At 46.9% G+C, this 23,646-nt stretch overlaps 2 protein-coding genes across 9 annotated transcripts in view; one reads left to right on the forward strand and one right to left on the reverse strand.

Annotated features, from left to right (window-relative positions):
* The first annotated feature begins 814 nt into the window (after positions 1-814).
* WNT2B (Wnt family member 2B) lies at positions 815-13,381 on the forward strand. The gene is made up of 5 exons (XM_063625718.1): positions 815-1,512; positions 6,946-7,166; positions 8,210-8,487; positions 9,213-9,477; positions 12,369-13,381. Exons 1-5 carry the CDS (start codon positions 1,331-1,333, stop codon positions 12,596-12,598), a joined length of 1,176 nt encoding a protein of 391 aa, XP_063481788.1. The 5' UTR covers positions 815-1,330; the 3' UTR covers positions 12,599-13,381.
* A 4,585-nt stretch (positions 13,382-17,966) lies between these two features.
* Positions 17,967-23,646, reverse strand: part of ST7L (suppression of tumorigenicity 7 like) — a 107,962-nt gene continuing 102,282 nt past the window's right edge. For all 8 annotated transcript variants that reach the window (XM_063625713.1, XM_063625715.1, XM_063625712.1 and 5 more), the window contains one exon: positions 17,967-18,200. In XM_063625713.1, coding sequence (XP_063481783.1) covers positions 18,102-18,200 — 99 coding nt within the window. In that variant the 3' untranslated portion in view covers positions 17,967-18,101. The remainder of the gene's footprint in view (positions 18,201-23,646) is intronic.

Genomic DNA, 23,646 nt, shown 5'->3' on the forward strand with positions numbered 1-23,646 from the left:
TTGAGGGTTGGGGTGGTGGGGAGAGGAGAGTCACTTTCGGCAGACTGCACCTCCCCACCCCTTCCCGATTTACCACGCCCCCAGGCGCTGTGCGGGCGGAGGGAGGGTGAGGGAGCAGTGGGGAGGAGGCAGGGTGAGAAGGCGAAGGAGGGAAAAAGCTCCAGGGCTTCCACTCTCTCGGCAGGACCCCCACCCTGGCCTCTGGTGCGGGAAAACCTCCCAGCTGTTTCTGATTCTTTCATACTCTCAGCCCCGCCCGAGAGGGTGGAGGACCGAGGCACAGAGGGGGAGCGGGGAGAGACTGAGCTCCGCTGAGCCCAGGAGTAAGGGGTGGCGGGGGGAGTCCGCAGGTGCCCCCTTAGCGTCGGCAGTAGATTCCTGGTCCGTAAAGAAAAGCATCCGGGCCGGGCAGGCCGGGCAGGCAGGAGCCAGGTCTAAACGTGATGCATTGGGGGTGGGGGGGTGCAGTGGGTCAGAAGAAGCAGGGGCGATGAGCTCTAGCTGAAAGCATCCCCTGCCCGAAGCCGACTGCCCACGGCGCCCCTGTAGGCAGTGTTGAAAAGGTAGTTAAGATCTCCAACTCCCGGTAGCAGGGACTCTACCCATTTCACAGAAGCGCAAGGATGGAGGAAATGAGTGCATCCTTCGTGCTCAGCGCCGATGTCACTGTAGGTCGGGGACAGGAGGGAAGTGCCCGCATCCCCTTCCCGCTCCGCCAGCCTGGCCGTCACCCACAGAAGTGGGGCTGCTGAGTGAAGGGCGCTAGGACCCGGTGGCGCGGTGTCGGCAGGGACTGGGCGCTCGGGGCGCAGGAGGGAGCCGCGAAGTCCCGTCGCAGCGTGCGGGAGCAGGTGGGGGTGCGGCGCGGTGGCGCGCGGGAGCCCCGAGGGGCGGAGGCGGCCGCTACACCTAGGGCGTCGCGGAGCGCCCCGAGCTTGGCGCGGGCGGAGCCGCCCTAAGGGCCGCGCGTGTCCCGGGCCTCGGCCCCGCCCCGTCCCGTCCAATGAGAGCCCGCGGCCGAAGGGGCTGTCCGCACACTAGGCCCGCAGCTCCCTTCAGCGCCGCAGACCCTCTGACACCGCACCCGGTGCTCAAGCAGCGCGCCCCAGACCCCGGGTTCGGCGCGCCGTCGTCGGCTTCCGGACATCGCAACTTGCGCCCCTCTCCGGGATCCTGCTCCCGGGCTCTGGACCCCAGGTGACCCTAGGTCCCCAGCCGCCGGCGAACACTATGGCCCCCCAGGGGGGTGAGGTAGGAGCAGCCTGAGAACCCCCAGAAGGTGCCCCGTCCACGCCCCTCCGGGCTGCGCGGCGGGAGTCTTCGGGGAGCTATGCTGAGACCGGGTGGTGCGGAGGAAGCTGCGCAGCTCCCGCTTCGGCGCGCCAGCGCCCCGGTCCCTGTGCCGTCGCCCGCGGCCCCCGACGGCTCCCGGGCTTCGGCCCGCCTAGGACTTGCCTGCCTTCTGCTCCTGCTGCTGCTGACGCTGCCGGCCCGCGTAGACACGTCCTGGTGGTAAGTGTAGCTCTCAGGCTGGGCGGGTGAGGCGCTTGGTAGGAGAGGCCGGAGGCGCCTGGAGGGACTGGCTGCTCACGGGACCAGGCTGTTGCTTCGACGGAGTTGGAGACGATTCGGGCAGGACTGTCACTGAAATCTGAAGTCTCGGGGTGGCGGGAGGGTGAGGCGCCGCGTCTTACACGACTGGTGAGAAAGGCGTTGGGCATTCGGAGCAAGGACGCCCGGTGGTCGCGGCTCCTTAGGCCTCCATGTGCTGTACCCCCTCTATTTCAGCTCAAGCTCCTTAGGGCAGAAGCTACCTTCCGAGTTTCCCTCAGGGTGAGTTCAAGGAACCAATAACCTTCCAGGGCCCGCAATAGCTTCGCCAGGGCTCCAATCGCCTAAGGTCGCCCTCTGAGAGGTGGAGAAAGGGGCAGCTCGCTAGTCTAGCCCACCTGTACCACAGGAAGGCTTTGGTGAGGCAGCAGCACCCAGCCGAGGCTTAGAAATGGAATCGAGGCAAAATTTACCCCATTAACTCCCACAATTAAAATAAACAAAACGCATGGGTTTGCATTATCTAGGCGTTTGTCTTCAGCCACCGTTTTGAGGATGTCACTTGGAAACTTTGTCTCCCTCCCGTCTTCCTATTCTTTCCCATCTCCCATTTCTCCCCTCCAAGAGCCAGAGGGCTGCGGAGTCCCAAGGTACTAAGAGACCCCCTCCCCAGATTTCTTGCAGGCCCTAGACTCCAGACACTTCACAAGAGGGCAGATGAGGCAAAAAGGCATTACAGATCCACTGGATGTCTGGTGTCTGTTCTTCTTGGAATCCTCCCTGCCCCCTACTCCTTGGATGGCACTCATCACCTTCCCTTAGGAGAAGAAGCTGCTTTCCCTTCTTCCCCACCCTGGGGAGAGGGCAAGGCAGGGAGAGTTGAACCTAGAAAAGACTCAGTCTTTCCTCTTCACCCCGCAATCAAACTGGCCTCTTGGACTAGGCTATTGTCCCTCTCCACCAGTCAGTGCCCCCCTTCCTTTCCTTACTCCGTTCTTCTTCCCGTGCAAGCCCCCCTCCCCCAAATGTGGTCTCTTCTCCCCTTGCACCCTGTGGCTTTTCTCCTCTTGACTTGGAATCTTGGCTGAAGGGTGAGGGGTAGCTGGCTGAGGGGCCCGCCAGCTTGGGCTGCAGATTCCTATCATTTCAAGATGCATCTCTCCTTATCCCAACCCCCACCCCCTGTTTTCCTGTTTCAGAAAAATCTCTTTTGGATTTTTTTTTTTTTAAATCTCTGCAGTGTTGGGGAAGGCGAGGAGGGGGGTTTCTGGATGGGGGAACAGAGAGGCCTGTATCTTACATCTGGCTTGAAACATTCTTTTAGAAAGAGAAAGGGGAGAAGGGGGATGAGGAGAAAAACCTTCCAAAGTTCTGAGTGAAATCAAAGCTACCTTTTGCCCTCATGAGCTTGGTCTGGCTGGGGACTTGGCATCTTCAGGGTCTTTGTTGAGACAACATGAAGTAACCGCTGCCCATCTTTATCTGGCTCAGATAGCTGTTTGCTTTTTGGGACTCTTGATTGCTTCTTACCAGTTTGGGATATAGTCTTGGGGACCAATTGGTGTTTGGGTGAGGAAGTGTCACTCTGGTAATTTCAGCATCCTGACAGTGGTTCCTAAAGACCCAAATGGGGGTCTTCCTCGTCCCCATTTTGTAGCATTGACTACTCCCTCTCCCTTCTCCTTTCTCCCTCTACTACCCTTCCCTGATGTGGTTCATATTAAAAATTCTGGAAAAATTCCTGGGTGAAAGAGCTAGGGAGGGAGGGAGGTGACACACAGAGTGACTTAGCAGCCCCTGTGAAAAGGAGGAAGGCTGCAACAGGGCCAGGATGGGAAGTGGGTACAGAGGTTGTTTCGGCCTCCTTGCTCCACACCTGTCATAGCTACAGGCCCAGATGCCTGCCTCAGTGATCACCACTTGTGGGATAAGGTGAAAAGCTACCTTCTAAAGGCAGGCTAAGCTCCCAAGCCTTTCTCTTAAGAAAAAACCAGCAAGATTGATGTTCTGTACAACCCGTGGAAGAGAAATGCCTGTTGACTCTGGTGTGTTCATGTTCCACTCTGGAGCAGAAGGCCATCATTTTCACCAGTTAATAGTTGGATTTTTCTCATAGCTTGAGATTCTTCTGCTTACTCTCTAACCACTGCCCTCCCTCTATCTATCCTAAACAGACCAAGAAATAGGGGGCTTCCAGCATGTGCTTTCCTGTTTCATTTTGCGTTCTGTAGGGGGTTGGATGTAGGGAATCACAAGAACAGGATTGTATTCATAGGCTCACAAAGGGAGAGAAACACAAAGTGGTATCATATTGTTAGCATTACTGTTACCAACAGTAGTTGCTTTTAATAAGCCCTTACTGAGCTTCAGGCACTATGGCCAAACACCTTATGAGCATGATCTTTGTCAATCTGAAATAATCCAGTGAGATGGGATCTATTATCATCCTTATTTCACAAATGAAAGTGAGGGATGCTGTGGCATTAAGAGCAGATTCATGGAGGCTAATAGTGTTATCCCTGTGTTCAAAGTTCTATATGTGCTGGGCTGAACCGTGTACACTAGGGGTTGTACACGAAAGGAGGAAAGAAAAAAAAAAAGCGGATCCCTGGCCCGTTTGTGTCTTTAACATACAAACATAAAACATCTGCAGATAGGCTGGCAACTGTTGACAAGTAAAGCTGTAATGGAAATGGGAGTTAATGGCTGGCTAGAGGGAGAAGGGAGTTGGGGATAAATCAGAACAGTTAGGTGTTTATTCAACAAGTAGTGATTGCGTACCTACTATGTGCCAGGCACTGTTCTCAGTACTGGGGATATTGAAGTGAACAAAACCGACAAAAATCCCTGCCTTTGTGGAGCAGTACATCCAAACCACGTGAGGATCTTGGTGAAATGCAGATTCTGTTATGGTAGGCCTTGGGTGGGGCCTGAGTGTCTGCGTTTCTAACGAATCCCCAGATGATACAGATACTGCTGTTCTGGGGACCACACTTTAGTAGCAAGGGGCTAGAGTAGTGTATGCCTCACTTTGTCAAATGAAGGGATGTGAATTGGCCAAAAGCAGGTGAAGAGAAGCATTCTGGGGCAGGAAGCTGGGAAGGAAGTGAAGAACTTCCAGAAGGAAAAAACAAAGCTGGAGTCGGGGCATGTAACACTCTACCAGACCATGAGGTAGGAGATGCCTTAAATATCTTTGTGTCCCTAACATCTGAGCTCAGTGCTTGGCACATGGTAGACATTTTGCAGGCATGTGTTGAACTGAGAGGAAGATGTGGTTAGCCTCAGGCTCAGCTTTATTGGAGGCTCCCTACACTAACTACAAGGGGCTGACTACTGGAGAGCAAGCAAGCGCCATGCTCTGTGGAGTCTTGAAGGCATTACTTAGTGGAGTAAGGGTGGTAATAGAGACATTTAATTATCTTCCCATCTTAGATACTGAACAGATGTTCCCACACTCAGTGAGGATGTAATAAAAAGGACCTATGTGGGCTGCAGCAGAATGGATTTAAGTCAGACCACAAGAAGGACTTTTTGCCCGAGTTTGGCCTGCCCCACTCCAGACTGTCTCACGAGGACTGGGTTATTGGTCTCTCATTCCCATCCAACCCTCCTCACCCAAGCCCCAGTAAAAAAACAAAAAAACAACAAAACAAACAAACACCCATTGCCTAGAGCAGTACTTGGGCTGAACTAGGGAAGCTGAACGGTGGTGAGACAGGGACAAGCTCCAACTCCAACGGTCTTGATTCTCCAAACAAAGCACCACAGCAGTGGGTGTAACTCTGGGCTGTGCGTCAGGCAGCCTTTCCGGCCTGGCCCTGTCTGGGGTGTTTATTTTGTTTGTTCCTGGAAGCTGTTGCCCTGATGGACAGTGCTGGGGACGCTGATTCCATGGGATTTGTTAGGGGAGGGCCAGCCCTCTCACCCCTTCCCCAGGACAGATGGGCCCCATCAGCCCTGCTGAGTTCCCGAAGAGGCAAGCATCAGCCCTCCTTGTGTTTGTTTGAGTTGGTGTCACCAGTGGTGATCCAGTCTGTGGGTGAGGGCCGGCTGTGGGAATGCAGGGGAGTAGTAGGGGGGGACACAGAGCCCAAGGCAGTCTAGCTTTTCCCCTCTCCACACCAGCTGCCCTCCCTTCTCCTCACCCACTTCTAGGCCCATTTTGGGGCTGTTCCCAAACCACAGGCTCATTCATAGCTCAAACCAAGTCTTTTCTGTCTGCAGTAGCAATTGCTCTCCGTGGCCCCACCTGTTCAAAACAGGGGAGGGAGGGCAGCCCTTTGATGCGTTCTGGACAGGAGAATAGAAAGTTCCCAGCAAATCAAGGAAGGTGCTATGGGGTTAAAGGGAGAGAAAGAGAATGACAAGTGGAGCTGGGCTGTTGAGCTGGAGGAAGTGGGTGAATGGGTCAGATCTCGTTTAGTGGCCTCTTGGGGAAAAAGGGTGATATACTCCTGTTTTCTCTCTGAAATATTCCTCCTGAGGCTTGTGGTGGGATCCAGGGTTAAAACTGAGTGAAGAGAAAATATTGCCTTGAGAAACAATAATGACTCTGGCAACCCACCTATTCTTTAGTAGCCCATCTCAATTGACCTTCTTTTAATTGCTCATATTGGGCACACTGGAGACTGCAGTGTGGGGAGAGTCATCCTCTTACTTATCTTGGCCTTTGGCTTCCCACTGCAGACAGCCTGTGCAGGTCCATCCGGGTTGGGGAAGATGGTTTTAAAAGGTTCATTAGTTAAGAAAGGCCCTGGAGCCTGAAAATAAAGGGTTTGAGGAGGAGGGTAGAGGGTGGGATCTTCCTCCTCAGACCTCACGATTGGGAATGAGGATTTTTTTAGCTACACGGGTCTGACTAGAGCTGTAAACGTTACTCAGATTGCTCACTATGTCTCTTCCCACAAGCCCCTGCCTGTCACCATCCCCATGCTGTCAAACCATATCTTCATGGACCAGCCATGCAGGACATCCCTCTTAATGGGAGCATAAGAGTGTTGTCTCAGACCCTTATTTTGTTAGTTTATGTTTCCATGAAGCTCTTAATGTTTATTAAATAAACAGACAATGAGTTTGTGTGACATGCCCACAGCTTCTGTGTATGTGACACATGCCTAGCCTGAGTTCTGGGAGTGTATGTCACTTTGGCCTTTGGCTGGGGAACTGGTGATGGTGGGAGGCCACTCAATTACTCTCTCTGCGACTGTATAACTATTAATACTTCTTCAGAACTGTGGGAAATGGTTCTACTCATCAGCTTTATGGAATGTGGGTTAGGGAGAGGGGACAGAATGTCTTCAAGGTCTGGATGCTAAACGTACCCCTTCCTTATTCCTTCCCAATGCAGAAAAAGGGCTGGGATGTTCTGACAGGGCCATCTCTGCCTTGCAGGTACATTGGGGCACTGGGGGCACGAGTGATCTGTGACAATATCCCTGGTTTGGTGAGCCGGCAGCGGCAGCTGTGCCAGCGTTATCCAGACATCATGCGTTCAGTGGGCGAGGGTGCCCGAGAATGGATCCGAGAGTGTCAGCACCAATTCCGCCACCACCGCTGGAACTGTACCACCCTGGACCGGGACCACACCGTCTTTGGCCGTGTCATGCTCCGAAGTAAGAGCCTCTTCCATCCTGTGTCAGCTCCTTCCCTTTCTGTGCTGGGAGTGGTGAGTGCGAAGAGTAGGCAAGATCTCCCCTCTCCTCTCCCACACAGTTTCATAATCAGAGGAAGAACTGTGGGTGGAGCCCAGGATATAATTGGGAACAGACTCTTAGCACCTTAGATTTGTAGACAGGGGCTCCTCTAAATCCTAGTGCTCTGGGACAAGACCAAGGTAAAGCATTCCCTAGAACCTCCATCTTTCTCCCTCATTTTCCTTGTCCTCCCCAATCCCCAGCTTGGGAGGCTACCATGTACTGTAAGGCTAAGGTCTATGATAGACCCTCTGTTCTTAACACCACCATCACTACCATCACCCCAACACTCCCAACACTACAGTAATGGGAACAAAAGATAAACAGAAAGGTGATATGTAAATATTTGGAGAGTCAGTGGCTTGGCCTCAGCTCAGCAAAAAAGCTAAATAGAGCTAGACAGTAAACTAGGAGAAAGGGAACAAGATGGGAATCTGGAGGTGTCAGGCATACAGGGGCAATAATTCATCAGTCTCCAGGAGGAGGGAGGGAGAGCAAGCAGGCAAGGGAAGGTAGCATGGATCTCTAAACAGGCTGACCCCTGGGCTGGGGTCTCCATTGTGGGGGAACTGTCCAGCAGAGTGGGCCTGAAAAGGCCTGGAATGTGGACTAAGGCAGGCTTAGCTGAGCCAGTGCTGGCACTCAGTGGGAGGGGATGATTCACCAGGAGACTTTTCAATGGATGGACACAGGGAATTTGGCAGGAAACAAGAGTATAGGTCAGCTCAAAAGGTCAGATATACAAAGAAGTGGATAGAGAGTAGTGAGGGCTGAGGGGAAGAGGTCAGATACTCTGGGGAATGCTCTTGGAAATGAAAGGCACCTTGAATAAAGGGGGTGTAGGGGTGACTCTGGGAAAGAAAATTAGGGAAGAGATTTCAGAGTCAGAGGTTGTATGGGCTGAAGAAGGGGACAGACATGGCCCTCTTTCCTGAACCACACCTCTACAATTCTCTCTTTAGGTAGCCGAGAGGCAGCTTTTGTATATGCCATCTCATCAGCAGGGGTAGTCCACGCTATTACTCGTGCCTGTAGCCAAGGTGAACTGAGTGTGTGCAGCTGTGACCCCTACACCCGTGGCCGACACCATGACCAGCGTGGGGACTTTGACTGGGGTGGCTGCAGTGACAACATCCACTATGGTGTCCGTTTTGCCAAGGCCTTCGTGGATGCCAAGGAGAAGAGGCTTAAGGATGCCAGGGCCCTCATGAACTTGCATAATAACCGCTGTGGTCGCACGGTCAGTACTCATGTCTGTGTAAGTACACTCATATTTGCTGGGGGTGACCAGTATGTGTGACCATGGACTAAATAAATGTGAAGGTGGAAGAGCTGAAGGCTTCTGGGTCACTTCCAAAAGTAACTTCCAAAAGTCACTTCCCCAACATCCTGGGACAGGAGCACTAAATGCAAGGGAGCTTAGGAATGCCTAGGGTCAACCAGGTGCGTGAAGAGTCTTCACATAGGTGGAAAGTAGGAAAAGGTGGAGAAAAGAAGTAACTTTTTAAGAAGGAAAAGAACTGCCTTCATAAAGACTGAGAGGATAAGAGGTTGTTCTAGTCAGTTCCCTGGTATTTGAACATCTTCTATGTGCCTAATACTATGCTGGAAAATGGCACACTACTAAAGTAGAAGGCATGGTACCTGGCACTCTAAAACATGAAAAGTAGAGGATGTGCAAGCACACTGTCATCGTGAACAGAATCCTGTGGCTCTGCAGTTCAGTGGGCTGTCATGAAAAGGAAAGCACTGTTGGTCCAGGAAGATTTCCTGGAAAAAGAGTTTCTTGAACTTGATCAGGAAGAATGGGTGGGATCTGATGTGGGACAGAACAACCAAGAGCTCAATCGGCCAGCCAGGGCCAGGTGCAGCCTATCTCAGAGCACTCATCCTTTTGGCCCTAGGGATGACTAAAATGTGTCCTGACCAGCTACCTCTCCCTTAACTGCCTTCCCCCTCCCCCAGGCTGTGCGGCGGTTTCTGAAGCTGGAGTGTAAGTGCCATGGCGTGAGTGGTTCCTGTACTCTGCGCACCTGCTGGCGTGCACTCTCAGATTTCCGCCGCACAGGTGATTACCTGCGGCGGCGCTATGATGGGGCTGTGCAGGTGATGGCCACCCAGGATGGTGCCAACTTCACCGCAGCCCGCCAAGGCTATCGCCGTGCCACCCGGACTGATCTTGTCTACTTTGACAACTCTCCAGATTACTGTGTCTTGGACAAGGCTGCAGGTGAGTAAGGAAGGCAGGCGGGGACATGGAGTCCCAGTTATTAGTGCAGGCACCCGTGGTTAATCGTGGTCTGTTCAGTCTTAGGAGTTAGGGAAGGGGGTGCTGTGGGAGGAGGCAGTTTCCTCTCCACGTGAACACTGGTCATGAGATTGTTGCAGTCCACCAGGCCCAGTGCTGCCCAAGTAGAGAGGAGGTTACTCAGCTCCTTGAGGCCTGAGGTCATGCATTGCTCCTTTGTATCCCAGCATCTGGGATACAGTAGGCATTATTCAGGGTATGTTTAACTTAGTTACCTGTTTTCAGTTTTGAGCAATGTGTAGGCTACACAGAAACATACGATGCAGCCCTAAGCCTTTGGCTCTTTACAATCTACTTAAAGAAATGAGACATAATGGGTAGACAAATGCAAAGAGAGATGATTGGAGAAATCAATAAAAGTTTATTTGAAAATGTAGGGAAAAAAAAGAAACTAGAATTTAAACTGCTCCTTGAAGTGTAGGGAGTATCTGGATAGCTTGAGAGAAGAGTGGGCAATTTCTTATCAGAGAGTAGTAGGTGGGAAAGCACATGACCTGTCCCGGGGACAGAGAACAGATCAATCTGCTGGGTAAAGGTTCCCTCTAAGGGAGATTAAAGCTAGAAAGACGTCCTTGAAAGGCTTTATCCAGTGTGCTGCCACTGAAGATTCTGAAACAGCTGAAAAAGAAATGAAGAAGAGATCCCTACCAAAGGCAGGTAAAGCAGCAAATGGTTGTTTTTCAGTCCGTTTGAGGTATTTGTGGTGGGATTCTTGGAGGTGCTGGAAGGTGATACGGTTTTTCCCCAAAGGAATGAAAGTTACCATCCTGGCTCACATTTCTGATTCAGATAAGTTAAACTAGGAACATGCAATGCAGCAAAACTCTTCTCCTCTAGTTATTGTCGTGGGGCTCCCAGGCTCTTTTCTACAGGCTCAGCAGTCAGGACTTGGGTGAAGTGGAGCCAAAAAACCTCAGCTATCTTTGGTACTGTTTGTTTTCACCCATCACTGTCATTCCTGGAAGAGTCAAGTGGCTTGGAGTAAAACTGGGCACAGAAAAAGGGTGGGGCTCTACCCAATTAATGAAGAAAGTAGTCTGTATACTTTGTAGGGTGCTAGAAGAAAAAAAAGTTGGAGCGCTTCTGATTTTCCTAGTGATTTACTGCCACTAAGTATACTTTCCTCCCACTTGGTCTAATTCAGAGGGTCACTCTCTGGATACCTAGAAATAATTCCATAATATCTGAGGTGTAAACCTATACTACCATACTGAAAATACACCTTTAGGGAAGGAACTTTGGAGTTAGGAGGAGGATAAGTCAAATGTGTGTTGGTTTTTCTCAGTGGCATAAAATTAGGCCTCCTAAAACCCAAAGTGGGGCCTGGAATTCAAAGAATATAAGTCATCCCAGAAAGAATATAGAGCCAGGAATTCCCTCCAAAGCAGTAGAGTCCAGTTGAACTTTCTGTGATGATAGAAATGTTTTCCTATCTGTGTTGTCCAATACAGTAGCAACTAGCCACATGTGATTACTGAGTACTTGGAATATAACTAATGTGACTGAGGAGCTAAATTTTTTAGTTTAATTTTCATTCATGTAGATGTAAAAGACCATATGTGACTAGTGGCTGCTACCCTGGACAGCACAGCTCCACAGTGCAGAAGGGGTTTTTGGTGCCCAAGAGGACTTAAGACCCAGCCCTTGGAGTTAGGAGACTAACATATACAATAGACCTAGTCAGTCCACATTCCAGACCAGTGGTCTCCTAACATTCTGGATCCTTTACTCCTATCATTAAAACAATTTGAGCATATATCTCCATTATATGTATATTTATTTATACCTGTGTTCCACCATATGAATATGTATATTATAAAACATAAATATTTTAAATTGATGAGATAAAAAAACATAGAAGTTCTAGCATTTTCCTCCCCTATCCCAGTGACATGTGGAGGCTAATGCTGTAGAAATCAGTTAATCTATTCTCCGTTTTGAACCTAGGCTAGTTAGTTTCCCATCTCTGGATCCTTATTAACCATGGAAAAGGTTAGAGTAGATGCTCTCATGGGCCCAACTCATCCAAAAGTCTATTGATTTTATGATCTGTTGGCAGGATCTCTTTTGCTAAAATCAGTCAGAATGAGGTTCTAAGCATTCCCTATGCATAGGGAAAACTTGATCCCTATCCTAGAGTTTCCACTGTAAGGGGAAGGGATAATGCTTAGGGATAATAGTAATAATAACAATGCAAGCGATATTACTTAGGAATTCCTTAGGAATATGCCTCCAGCCAGTCATGGTAATCAGTTCACCTCTTCAGATGAACAGATATTATATCTAACAATCTATTATTGTGCTTATTTTCATATGAGAAACTAAGTTAATGTTTCATTTTGACTAAATCACACAACTAAGAGTGGTAGAACTGGGATTTGAATCCAGAAGATATGATGTCAGAGCCCATGCTTCTTTTTTTTTGGAGGCAGAGTTTCACTGTCACCCAGGCTAGAGTGCAGTGGTGCAATCTTGGCTCACTGCAGCCTCGACCTCCCAGCCTCAAGTGTTACTTTCACCTCAGCCTCCTGAGTAGCTAGGACTACAGGCTCATGCCCACGGCACCTGGCTAATTTTTTAAGTTTTTGTAGAGACAGGGCTTGCTATGTTTCCCAGGCTGGTCTTGAACTCCTGGACTCAAGCATTCCTCCTGCCTTGGCCTTCCAAAATGCTGGGATTATAGGCATGAGTGAGCCACTGTGCCCAGCCCAAAAAAGCGATTCTTTATATCTTCCTTCTGAGAATGTGGATAAGGGTATCCAGGGCAGCTGAAGAGATAACTTTGTTCTCACTCCCTCTCTTCCCCAACCCAGGTTCCCTAGGCACTGCAGGCCGTGTCTGCAGCAAGACTTCAAAAGGAACAGACGGTTGTGAAATCATGTGCTGTGGCCGAGGGTACGACACAACTCGAGTCACCCGTGTTACCCAGTGTGAGTGCAAATTCCACTGGTGCTGTGCTGTACGGTGCAAGGAATGCAGAAATACTGTGGACGTCCATACTTGCAAGGCCCCCAAGAAGGCAGAGTGGCTGGACCAGACCTGAACACACAGATACCTCACTCATCCCTCCAATTCAAGCCTCTCAACTCAAAAGCACAAGATCCTTGCATGCACACCTTCCTCCACCCTCCACCCTGGGCTGCTACAGCTTCTATTTAAGGATGTAGAGAGTAATCCATAGGGACCATGGTGTCCTGGCTGGTTCCTTAGCCCTGGGAAGGAGTTGTCAGGGGATATAAGAAACTGAGCAAGCTCCCTGATTTCCCGCTCTGGAGATTTGAAGGGAGAGTAGAAGAGATAGGGGATCTTTAGAGTGAAATGAGTTGCACTAAAATACGTAGTGGAGGCTCCTTTTTTCTTTCCTTTGCACCAGCTTCCTGATACTTCCTTGGTGTGCAAGAGGAAGGGTACCTGTAGAGAGCTTCTTTTTGTTTCTACCTGGCCAAAGTTAGATGGGACAAAGATGAATGGCATGTCCCTTCTCTGAAGTCAGTTTGAGCAGAACTACCTGGTACCCCAAAAGAAAATCTTAGGCTACCACATTCTATTATTGAGAGCCTGAGATGTTAGCCATAGTGGACAAGGTTCCATTCACATGCTCATATGTTTATAAACTGCTGTGTTTTGTAGAAGAAAAAGAATCATAACTATACAAACACACATCCATTCTCTCTTTTTCTCTCTACCATTCTCAACCTGTATTGGACAGCACTGCCTCTTTTGCTTACTTGCTGCCTGTTCAAACTGAGGTGGAATGCAGTGGTTCCCATGCTTAACAGATCATTAGAACACCCTGGAACACTCCTAGGATAGAGTAATGTAGTAAGTCTGGCCAGGCCTTGTGTTGTTTTGTTGTTTTTTTTTTTCTTCCCATGCATTATTCTGGAGGTTAGCCAGGTTTGGGGAAACACGGAGTAAAAGAAAGATAGGCAACTCATGGATGGTGGGAGAGCAGGTAAGCAGGTCTGATCTCAAGGGCCCACATGAGGCATCAGTATATATTAGGCAGGTAGGGATCTCTGGCTTTGGTAATTCTTTATGAGAGGATCCTAGCCTTTGAAGCTGGGAGCAGGAGTCAGTGGCTACAGTGGGAAGGAGTGCTGCGGGTTGGGGCCAAAGTGATACACAGCTTAGAAGGCAGCCTTCCTCCATTTACTCAACAAATCTTTATTTAGTGACTCTCCAAGTCCTAGTGATTATCATTGTTCACTCCACATTTGACTTAAATAGAGGTGGGTTTCTTCTATGCTATTACCCATTGCCTAACTAGGTTTGCAGTAGTGGAATCTCCAGAGATAGCAGGCTTAGTAAGCTGGAGGTAGGACATGAAGTCCCCCAAACCTTGATGTCCTATTTTTATGTGATTTGGGCAGTGGTTATCTTTTGCCTGTTGATATCTTAAAGCAGCAGAGTGGTACAGAAATTTGCAGTTATGACAGACCTGGGTTAAAAATCACAGCTGTGCCATTTGCTTTTGATATTTTGAGCAAGGTAGCTAAACTTTCTGAGCTTCTATTTTCTTATCTGTAAAATGAGGATAAGTACCTATTCTTTTTTTTTTCTTTTTATTTATTTCTTTTTTTTGTTTGTTTTAGAGATAGGGTCTCGCTTTGTTGCCCAGGCTGGAGTGCACTGGCGTGATCATGGCTCACTGCAGCCTCAAATTCCCAGGCTCAAGCAATCCTCCCACCTCAGCCTCCCCATTAGCTGGGACTACAGGGCCATGCCATCATGCCCAGCTAATTTAAACAGTTTTCAGAGATGGAGCTCACTATGTTGCCCAGGCTGGTCTTGAATTCTTGGTCTCAAGCAATCCTTCCACTGCAGCCTTCCAAAGTGCTGGGCGTACAAGCGCAAGCCACTGTGCCCAGCTGTCAGACACTGAGTTTTAATTATGCCCCAAACTCCAGCCCGCAGATCCTCTTCACCAAAGCCCCTGGCTGGTCTAGCCCATCATGACTTCTCTAGGAACAGTCCTTCTTTAGGACTATAAAGTATTAACAAAAGTCTGTAGATTAAGGAGCCTGCATGAAGAATTCTGGATACAGGCCCCTGTCTTTCCCAAGTTCCTCTCCAACATCCCTTGGGGTCCTCATATGTTTTTGAAGCAGCTTCACTCTGCACAGGCAGCAGGAGGTTGGGGGAGCCATAGCTCTGGGCCACGGGGGCAGATTTATTTGGATGATAGGACTAATATTTGTGTAACCTGCTGAGACCTGTGTGGGAGAGTTTAGGGTGGTTTTTCTTTTGGTGAGGGGATTTGCTCCGGTTTCACATCCATTAACACAAAACATGAGCTAGTCAGGGCCCTTGTGGTCTGCGGTAAGGGGATGCCTGTGGAGAAATGGGCCTGAGTGAGTCAGGCCAAGAGAATGTCTTCCTTCAGAATGGAGTCAACTGGATAACTGATGAGCCAATGGCGGGATTAAGGAGGGGGAAATGGGAGGGGAAGAGAACAGCTGACATCTTGAGGAAAGCTTTGGGGTAGTGGAGAGGTAACGGGGTCATGGTCAGTCTGAACTCAACAATAGGGCTGAAAGAATTTACCAAAGGAGGCTGCCTTATATTATATGCCAGGCTGCTGGGGAAAGCCTCAGGTCCTAGCCAGCCCCTGTCCTCACAAGAACATGCAGGTTACCACATAATGGCATATGCCTTCCATGGGAGGTCAACCTGACTTAAATCTACCTATACCCTATTATCTATTCTTTGGTTTTTGGTTCTCATCCCTCTGGAAGGAAATGGGCCTCTTCTGGCATCTCATGCTACTCTGCTTTTCCTTGGGCTCCAAATTCTAGCTCATAAAGATGCAAGTTTTGCAATTTCCTATAAATGGTTAAGAAAAGAGCAAGCTGTCCAGAGAGTGAGAAGTTTGAAAAGCAAGGTGGATAAGTGAGAGAAATGATGTCCATTTGAGCCCCACTACAGAGGTTATGTGGCCCCAAAAGGAATGATGGCCAAGCAATTAATTTTTCCTCCTAGTTCTTAGCTTGCTTCTGCATTCTGATTGGCTTTGGACAAGTGGCATTTAGTCTGCGTTACACAAACAGACACTAATTTATTTGGAACAAGCAGCAAAATGAGAACTTTATTTGGTGCAGTCAGGGCTCCATATAGTTCCCTCACTCTGCTTCTAATCACCCCTTCTCCCAGCCCTCTTCTATTTGATAGAGGTCTGTCCCTCAGATCAGCAATGTCTTAGCCCCTCTTCTCTCTTCCATTCCTTCCTGTTGGTACTCATTTCTTCTAACTTTTAATAAACGTTTAGGTATAATACATTACAGTAAGTGCTATTTAGATACAAACTTAAAACCTACTATATATTTTAAGGATCTAAGAATCCTTTAGAGAAGGCACATGACTGAAGTACCTCAGCTGCACAGCCTGTAGCCAGTTTTTTTAATGTAAAATTAAGAATGCCAGCCTTAACCTAGCCCTGCAGATAAAAGCTAACTTTTATTATTACCAGCCCTGAATAATGGCACTAATCCACACTCTTCCTTAGAGTGATGCTGGAAAAATAAAATCAGGGCCTTCAGATTAAAAAAACAAAAACAAAAACAAACATTGCCTGGCCCTGAGGGTCTGTTTGCAAAACTACTTGTAGATCTAATTTCTGAACACTCACTGCTTCATTTCTATTCCTCCTGTTGCAGGGAGTAATTTCTTCTCCTTTCTCTCACTTCCCTTATCAAGAACACCAACCACTAAGTCTTTGCCAAATTCTCAGACCCACTCAGGACACGAGTCTCTACATGGCTTAACAGAAGAGAGATAATTAGGATTTTTTTTTCCTCAGTCTTTCTGAGGTTTTTATTTAAATGCACTCAGTGGTCATAGAGCAGAAGCTCAAGCTAGCTGGGGCGAAGGGAGGATGCCAGGGAGAGTATGTTTCTCATCCCTGGGAGGCATTCAGCCTAGCTCCTGCAGCCAAATTACAGCACCAGAGAACAATGTGATGCATTCCTGGGCAGGTCGGTGGGACCCTGGGCGCCTGGGCCTTGTGGAGAGAGGTGCCAGACACAGAGCTCTCCGTAAGCAATCCTGCAGAGCCGCCCCCTGGGTGCAGAAATGAAATACGGGAGAGCTTCACATTACACAGAGACCTGTAGCTCACACCTGGTTATTGATGGCCTTGGTGGAGGCCTCTGCCCCGACCCTCCACTTGGGAACTGCCTGCTACTACGGGGGTTGGGCATCTTTGAAGCAATGTTGGAAAACAAGAAAGAGATGCTTCCTTTTCACTCTTTGCCCTCCCTGTCAGCCTGAGCACAACCATGAGGTTACACACACACACAGAGGTGTACATATATGGACACATACAGAACTTCTCTCAGGCTGCATAGGACTTCTGCTCATCCTCCTCTCCCCAACAATTAAAAAAAAAAAGCAATTAGATTTCGATCCAGTACTTCAAAAAGGATACCAATAGGGTCTAGCTTTAATCAAGGAATATCTACAAAGTTACATTACCAACCTGCAGGCAACTCTTTGGTTTGGGGACCAGAACTCCTCTGGTGGGTGGTTGGGGAAGGATGCAGAAAGGGCATGGTGAGGAGAGATCAGTGGTGAAGAATTACCACCAAAGCAGAGTGGCTGAGCCTGTATAAGTTTGCAAGGCTGGTTCATGCCAGAGATAGTGAGATGTGCATCCTATGTGCTGAGAATGATGGGGCAGTCTCCTATGACTGCATGAGGTGTAACTGCCAAGCCTACTGCTCATGACCTGTGGTTGTTTTTAACTCTTAACTGGGTTAGAAAACTGCAGAGCTTTGGATTCCAGGGATGATCTCCATAAGAGAGAAGCACTGGAAAAGACCAAATGGTGGCTTTATTAGGGTAAATATATCACAGTTGCTACAGTGAATTGAGCTTTCTCAGAAGCTATTATTTTCTTTGGGTGGTTGGCAGGTATAGGGCAATAGCCAGTGGGGTGTCAGTAATATGCCCTGTCCCTGACCTCAAAGGTAAAGGGATAGAAAAGAGAGGGCATTGACAAACTCATTTTCCCACTTCCCACTCATGGCTTATATTATCTCTGAGCATCTTTGTGGCTATTCCTCCTTTACTTAAGATGTTTTAGTCATTCTGGATTTGCAAATGCAAGGCAAGCATTCTCCCATTGGCCCCCTAACTGTTAACTATCCTGGCTTAAAATTTTCCTTTGCTCACTTCCATTCTATGAGTATACTGATGGAGCAGCTGGACATTAGAGTTCTTTCTCTTTGACCAAATGAGCCAAAATGCGGTGACCTTACTTCAACCCCAACAGCCCCTGTAAGCAGCCCTGGCCAAACAGAAAGGCTAAGCTGAATGAAGAAAAAAGGAAGACAATTTCATCTACAGTTGTCCTTTTTGACAGCTCCCAAGGTGGGGTTTCCCCAGGAATAACAATAATGTTCATAAGAAGCTTTTTCATAGGCAAAATGCTTTAGCATATACGTAATCCTCACAACAACCCTGTGAGGTAGGGGTTACTATCACTTTACAGATGCTGTTCAGAAAAATTTGGTGACTTGTCCAAGGTCACATGAACAGTGTGTGGCTCAGCCAGAACTCAAACCTAGGTCTTCTGACTTCAAATCCTGTGTATTCTCCTCAATGCCTGAGGATGCCCAGGGTTGGGGGCACCAGAGTCCCAGCACCTTCAAAACAGAAATTGATACAAAATGTTCAAGCCCTATAGGAGTCCCAGGACAGCCAGGAGAGTATATCTGAGCACAGTTTACAAAGGAACAGCCTAGGCCCTCCTGAACCTTATCAACCAATGGCTCTTTTGCCATTTCTGCCACTATTACCGCCAGTACCACGTGACCACTATACAACGTATTCCACATTTAAACAACTCTGGCTCCTAATTCTATTCCTTTTTTCCCCTTCAGATTAACATTAAAAATTTTGTTTTATCTAGTCCTTTTGAAATTATGCTAAATGTATAGACACAGTAGAAGCAGTCATGACAGAAAATTATTAAGGCTTAGGGCTTTGAAAGTATGTATTAGAGGCCAGGCACGGTGGCTCATGCCTGTAATCCCAGCACTTTGGGAGGCCGAGGCGGGCAGATCACGAGGTCAGGAGATCGAAACCATCCTGGCTAACATGGTGAAACCCCGTCTCTACTAAAAATACAAAAAAATTAGCCGGACCTGGTGGCGGGTGCCTGTAGTCCCAGCTACTCGGGAGGCTGAGGCAGGAGAATGGCGTGAACCCAGGAGGCAGAGCTTGCAGTGAGCCAAGATGCGCCACTGCACTCCAGCCTGGGAGACAGAGCGAGACTCCGTCTCAAAAAAAAAAAAAAAAAAAAAGAAAGTATGTATTAGAATTTTGTGATTTCACTCCTTTTAAAAATGATGTCAACTCCTGGGTTAGGAAAGCAAGATCAGGGAATAAGTGTCCTAAGAAACTCCCATCCCAGGCCAGATAGCTGCCTACCCGTGGCCTGGTAAAGGTCCTGGGATCTCAAGCTGATGCAAGCAATTTGTGTACACCAAGGCAAGGGGTCTCAATCCTGAAGAGAAACCCCTGTGAGATGAGGCAGACAGCAGATTTTCACTTGATCAAACACTTGCTGCTCTCAACCCCTTGGTTTTCCCATCCAAAATTTGGACCTCTGTTTAGGCACAAGACAGTGAGTAAGAGCAGCTCCAAAAGATGACATATGCAAGGGGAACTCTTCTGTTCAATCCTGGAATGTTTTCTGTTAGAGACAGCATAGGCTACCTATCCCACTCCTGCACCCCAACTGTTAAGACAGAAGGGAAAAGTACAATGTTCATCAATCATAGATCTGGGATGCTGCAGCTCCCTGACCTGGGCCCCTACTTGAGCTAGGAGAAGAACACCTCATGAAAACAGTCTACCTATAGTCAGGACTTCCCCAAAGCAGACTTTTCTTTTTGGTCCATCGATCTCGGCTCTCACTGTTCTCCCTGCTTCCCACCCCCAACTGCCTCTGCATGTGGGCTCAGAAGTCATCATCTAAAGAATTCCATTGCTCACCTCCTGCATAGCAGCACAGCCCCATGAGGCCACACACCAGATGGAGGGGATAAAAGTACGAGGTCATGGCTTCTAGCAAGAGGCTTTTTCTTAAACTAACCCTGACTCCTGAAAAAGAGGCAGAGCAGGAGAGTGTTGAATGAGCTGCTGATGACAGCAGCTTCACAGGTCTTGTGTATAAAGGAAGGAAAAAGCTAACTTGGCTTTCCATGGAAATTTACCTACTCCAATTTTCAGGTCTACTCCTGGTCTCACATCTACTTCTTGAAGGTGTGTAAGTAGAATGCAGAGATTGTCAGGCTAGAGGGTTAACTCCTTCCCAATTGTAGGGATCTATTCAGCAGGCTGCCACACACATGCTGAGGTGGAGGCCAACCCTCAACACATGCACTGCTTCTTTAGGAATGTAACTATGAAGTAAAAAGAAACAGTAAGGAAGGTGAACTGGAACTCTGGGGAAACTGAAAAGGTCATCAATAGGCCTTCAAAATATTTGTGTGTAATAAGTAGACACAAGAGGCTGGAGGAAGATGATCATTCCTAGAATAATTATGCTTACTGGGTGACAATATACAGAAGCAACAATTATAATAAAATGAAACAGTTTGATGGACTAGGAAGAAGTCTGAGAATAAAGGAATTAGGTCAATGAGATTAATCAGAGATGGCGTTCCACAGGAGGTGACTTTTGAGTTGAATTTTTAAAAGATAGCTTTATATGTTTTATGAACTGATTGAGGGCAGTCAGAAGAAGGCATTCTAAATAGAAGGAACTGGTATGTGCTGAAACTTAGAAGCAGGAATGTACAAGCAATATATAAGGAATTTCAAGCAAGTACACATTATATACACTGGGGAATACAGAGAAATTAGAATGCTGAATCAGGGCTTAAATAATGTGAGGTGACTGTGTGCACCTAGACTGTCAAATGGTTCAGCATCCCCTATAGAGCCACATAGTATCTTGATTTATGTCAGTAAACATCAGGGCACCTATGGAAAAGCACAAGGATGAGTCCATTTGTTACAGACCCAGGGACTAACAGAGATCTACACTGTAAAGTTCAACAAAATGCTACATATCATTAACTACAGCTCCTTATCATTTGAGATTCTGGGCAAGTAGGAGATATCAAATATCCTGTCCAGTACTGTGATACATTAATGTAGGCTTACAGGCCCAGAACCTGGCATAAATCAAGCCAAACCCTTAAGAAATTAGAATGTGAAAAGAAAATAATTTAAAATAGAAAATACCTGCTTCTTTTCCTCACTCCTAAACTTAAAACTTGACTGGTCCTATATATTCTACTTGGTATATTGAATTTTTGCAGCTAGCAGATTTATCGTATCTGAGGCCATAGTGAATAGAAGAGCTGCAAAAGAGCTTTAGAGACTGCAAAACCAGCTCACTAATAAATGAACTTTATTCTAATTTACTACCAGGTGCTGAAGTAGCAGGCAAAGAAGGAGACAAATTCTGACTTCATGATCTCTAGTTAGGTGTCTATTTTCCTTCATTTGCTAAAGGTAAAAATTGCTACTTATGGGGCTTTTGTCATACTTCTTAACCAAACTTCCCTAACTTCTGAGGATAAAAACCATAAGTGCAATCTTGTTCTTCCAAAGCAGTTCCCTGGTGCCACTTTCAGAAACAGTATTGAACTGTGGGTCTGACCCAGTGTGGCACTGAGTGTGTGTGTGTGTGTGTGTGTGTGTGTGTACACTGAATAAGCCAAAACGTGTGCCATATTCTAGGTTTCTGCTTTACTTAACTGGCAAAATTTGGTGCTGGAAGGGAGGCAGCCACAAAACCAGTGATAGCATTTGTTAGTATCATCTTAGTTCTCTTCCCTCCCCTAGGTAGTTTATAAAGGGTGATTTCTGAAACTCTTCACAAAAGAAAAGCTCAAGGGTTTACATTCAACTGTGACAGCACTATGAATTCATTAAGAAGCATGTTTAAGGTTGCACTGTAATTTCCCTATGTAATACAAACCCATGGAATCTGACATAAGCTGATTGCTCATGCTGGTTGTTTTATTTACATTTCTGAATGGAAAGGATTTCAATACTCATAAAATATCTAACTGGCTTATTTTTCATCTGTTCTCCCAGAGAAGCTATTATAAAATAGGCATAGAGACAGAAGTCTCAACTTGTATAACTGGTTAAGCAACCAGGGAAATGTTATTGCTCAAAATGCAATTTTAAAAAATTCAGTATGGAACTTGAGGCCAAAAAAACAGAAGGTTACTCTCAATGCCATCCAAAAGATAAAAGTTAAAAAAAAAAAAGGTAACTATGCTCATTATCTTCAACCAAGTTCTATGGAGGTGGTACCTTCACAGGAGCTCAGTGAAACTGGGGTTTACTTACATCTTTTTTCTGGGAACCTAATGTTAGCAGACACAGTTGCTAGTTTGAACAGGAATGCAGATGAATGGATGAAAGTGGGCTCCCTACCACCCAGAAATATGAATGTGCCTCCTTACCAATATGCTACAAATTAGACCTCTGAATTAGAAGATGCCATCATGCAACTAACTTACTATCTGGAGATGTACATTTTGTTAACCTAGGCAAAGAATAATAATTTCTGCTTATTCCAGTAGGTGTGACAAGCTCAGAGAAGTGAGTGACAAGCTAGAGAAGTAATAGTCACCAATAAAGTAAATTCCAAAGCCAAATCCCCAGTTTTCTGCCTCCAAGTTGATCAAATAGTTTTTCTTCCTTTCTTCTACTGCAACACTAGGTTAAATCAGTATATTCTACAACTCTCTAGTATTATTATAATGTTTGCATGAGTAGTTTAGAATTTAGCCTTGGGCCTGCTCTTCTCCTGTATATACTTTCATCATTTCACCATATTTACTGATTACATGCCTAATTTGTATAAACGCAAGGAGAGGTTCTGTGCCTTTTGGTTTGCTTTTTGAGATGGATTCTCGCTCTGTCACTAGGGCTGGAGTGCAGTGGCGTGATCTCAGCTCACTGCAACCTTCCCCTCCCTGGTTCAAGCAATTCTCCTGCCTCAGCCTCCCGAGTAGCTGGGATTACAGGCGCCTGCCACCACACCAGGCTAATTTTTGTATTTTTAGTAGAGATGAGGTTTCACCATGTTGGCCAGGCTGGTCTCAAACTCCTGACCTCAGATGATCCACCCACCTCGGCCTCCCAAAGTGTTGGGATTACAGGCGTGAGCCACTGCACCCAGCCTCTGTGCCTATTTTAAAACGTATATCCCAAAGTCATATCCCCAATGATCCAGCTAGTCTGTTACTTTAATGAGACAGCTCAATAAAGATAGGAAATATTTTTTCAGTTACTTAAAGAGAAAGTAATACTGGTGGTTCTCCCTGTAAAGAGGTAGAATTGTCAAAAATGCAGAATTGATCAGCAAAACCCAGCTATAAAGAAAGGGCAAAAGGAACTTTATTTTACTGCCTTATCCCAATATCCTTTTATTTAGTTTTTTAATTAACATGATGTGTGCCTATTTTCAGAATCAGTGACTGCCAGCTGCAGCTCTTGACATTATCAAGTGAGCTCTGGAAAATTCTGGGTAGCTCTTTCCTATTCTCTCACATGCCCAAAGAACTAAGTAATTTTGGTCCTAACTCTTACTATTCTATTCTGCTTCACATGAAATCACATTGTTTCATATTGAAAACCAGGATGGCTATTAGTTCTTATTAATCTGTCATTATTAGGAATGAGAGGATATAAAATAGGAATATAAAATGTATGAGTGTAGAGCTTTTGTCTTAAGGCAATTACTCTGTGAATCTGAGGTGAGACATTTCTTAAATTTTGAATTGTGGAGCTCTCCATTTTTTGATAAATTCTATTCATATAAACATTATAATAAATACCACTGCTTACAAAAAGATGAATTCCAGCTATTGGGTATAAAGATGAAAGTACTCCACGTCACATATTTGAAAAAGAATAAAGATATCTCTTTCTATATGTTCTTGCTTGACCTACCAAATAAATTCTTCTGAAAGGAAGCATACTCTATTAGTCTAGATTGACCTTTTGGGTCACTATATCTTATGGGAGCCATGTGAAAATAACTCACCATTCCCT

This window comes from Symphalangus syndactylus, chromosome 12, assembly GCF_028878055.3.
Source record: "Symphalangus syndactylus isolate Jambi chromosome 12, NHGRI_mSymSyn1-v2.1_pri, whole genome shotgun sequence".
NCBI classification, from domain to species: Eukaryota; Metazoa; Chordata; class Mammalia; order Primates; family Hylobatidae; genus Symphalangus; species Symphalangus syndactylus.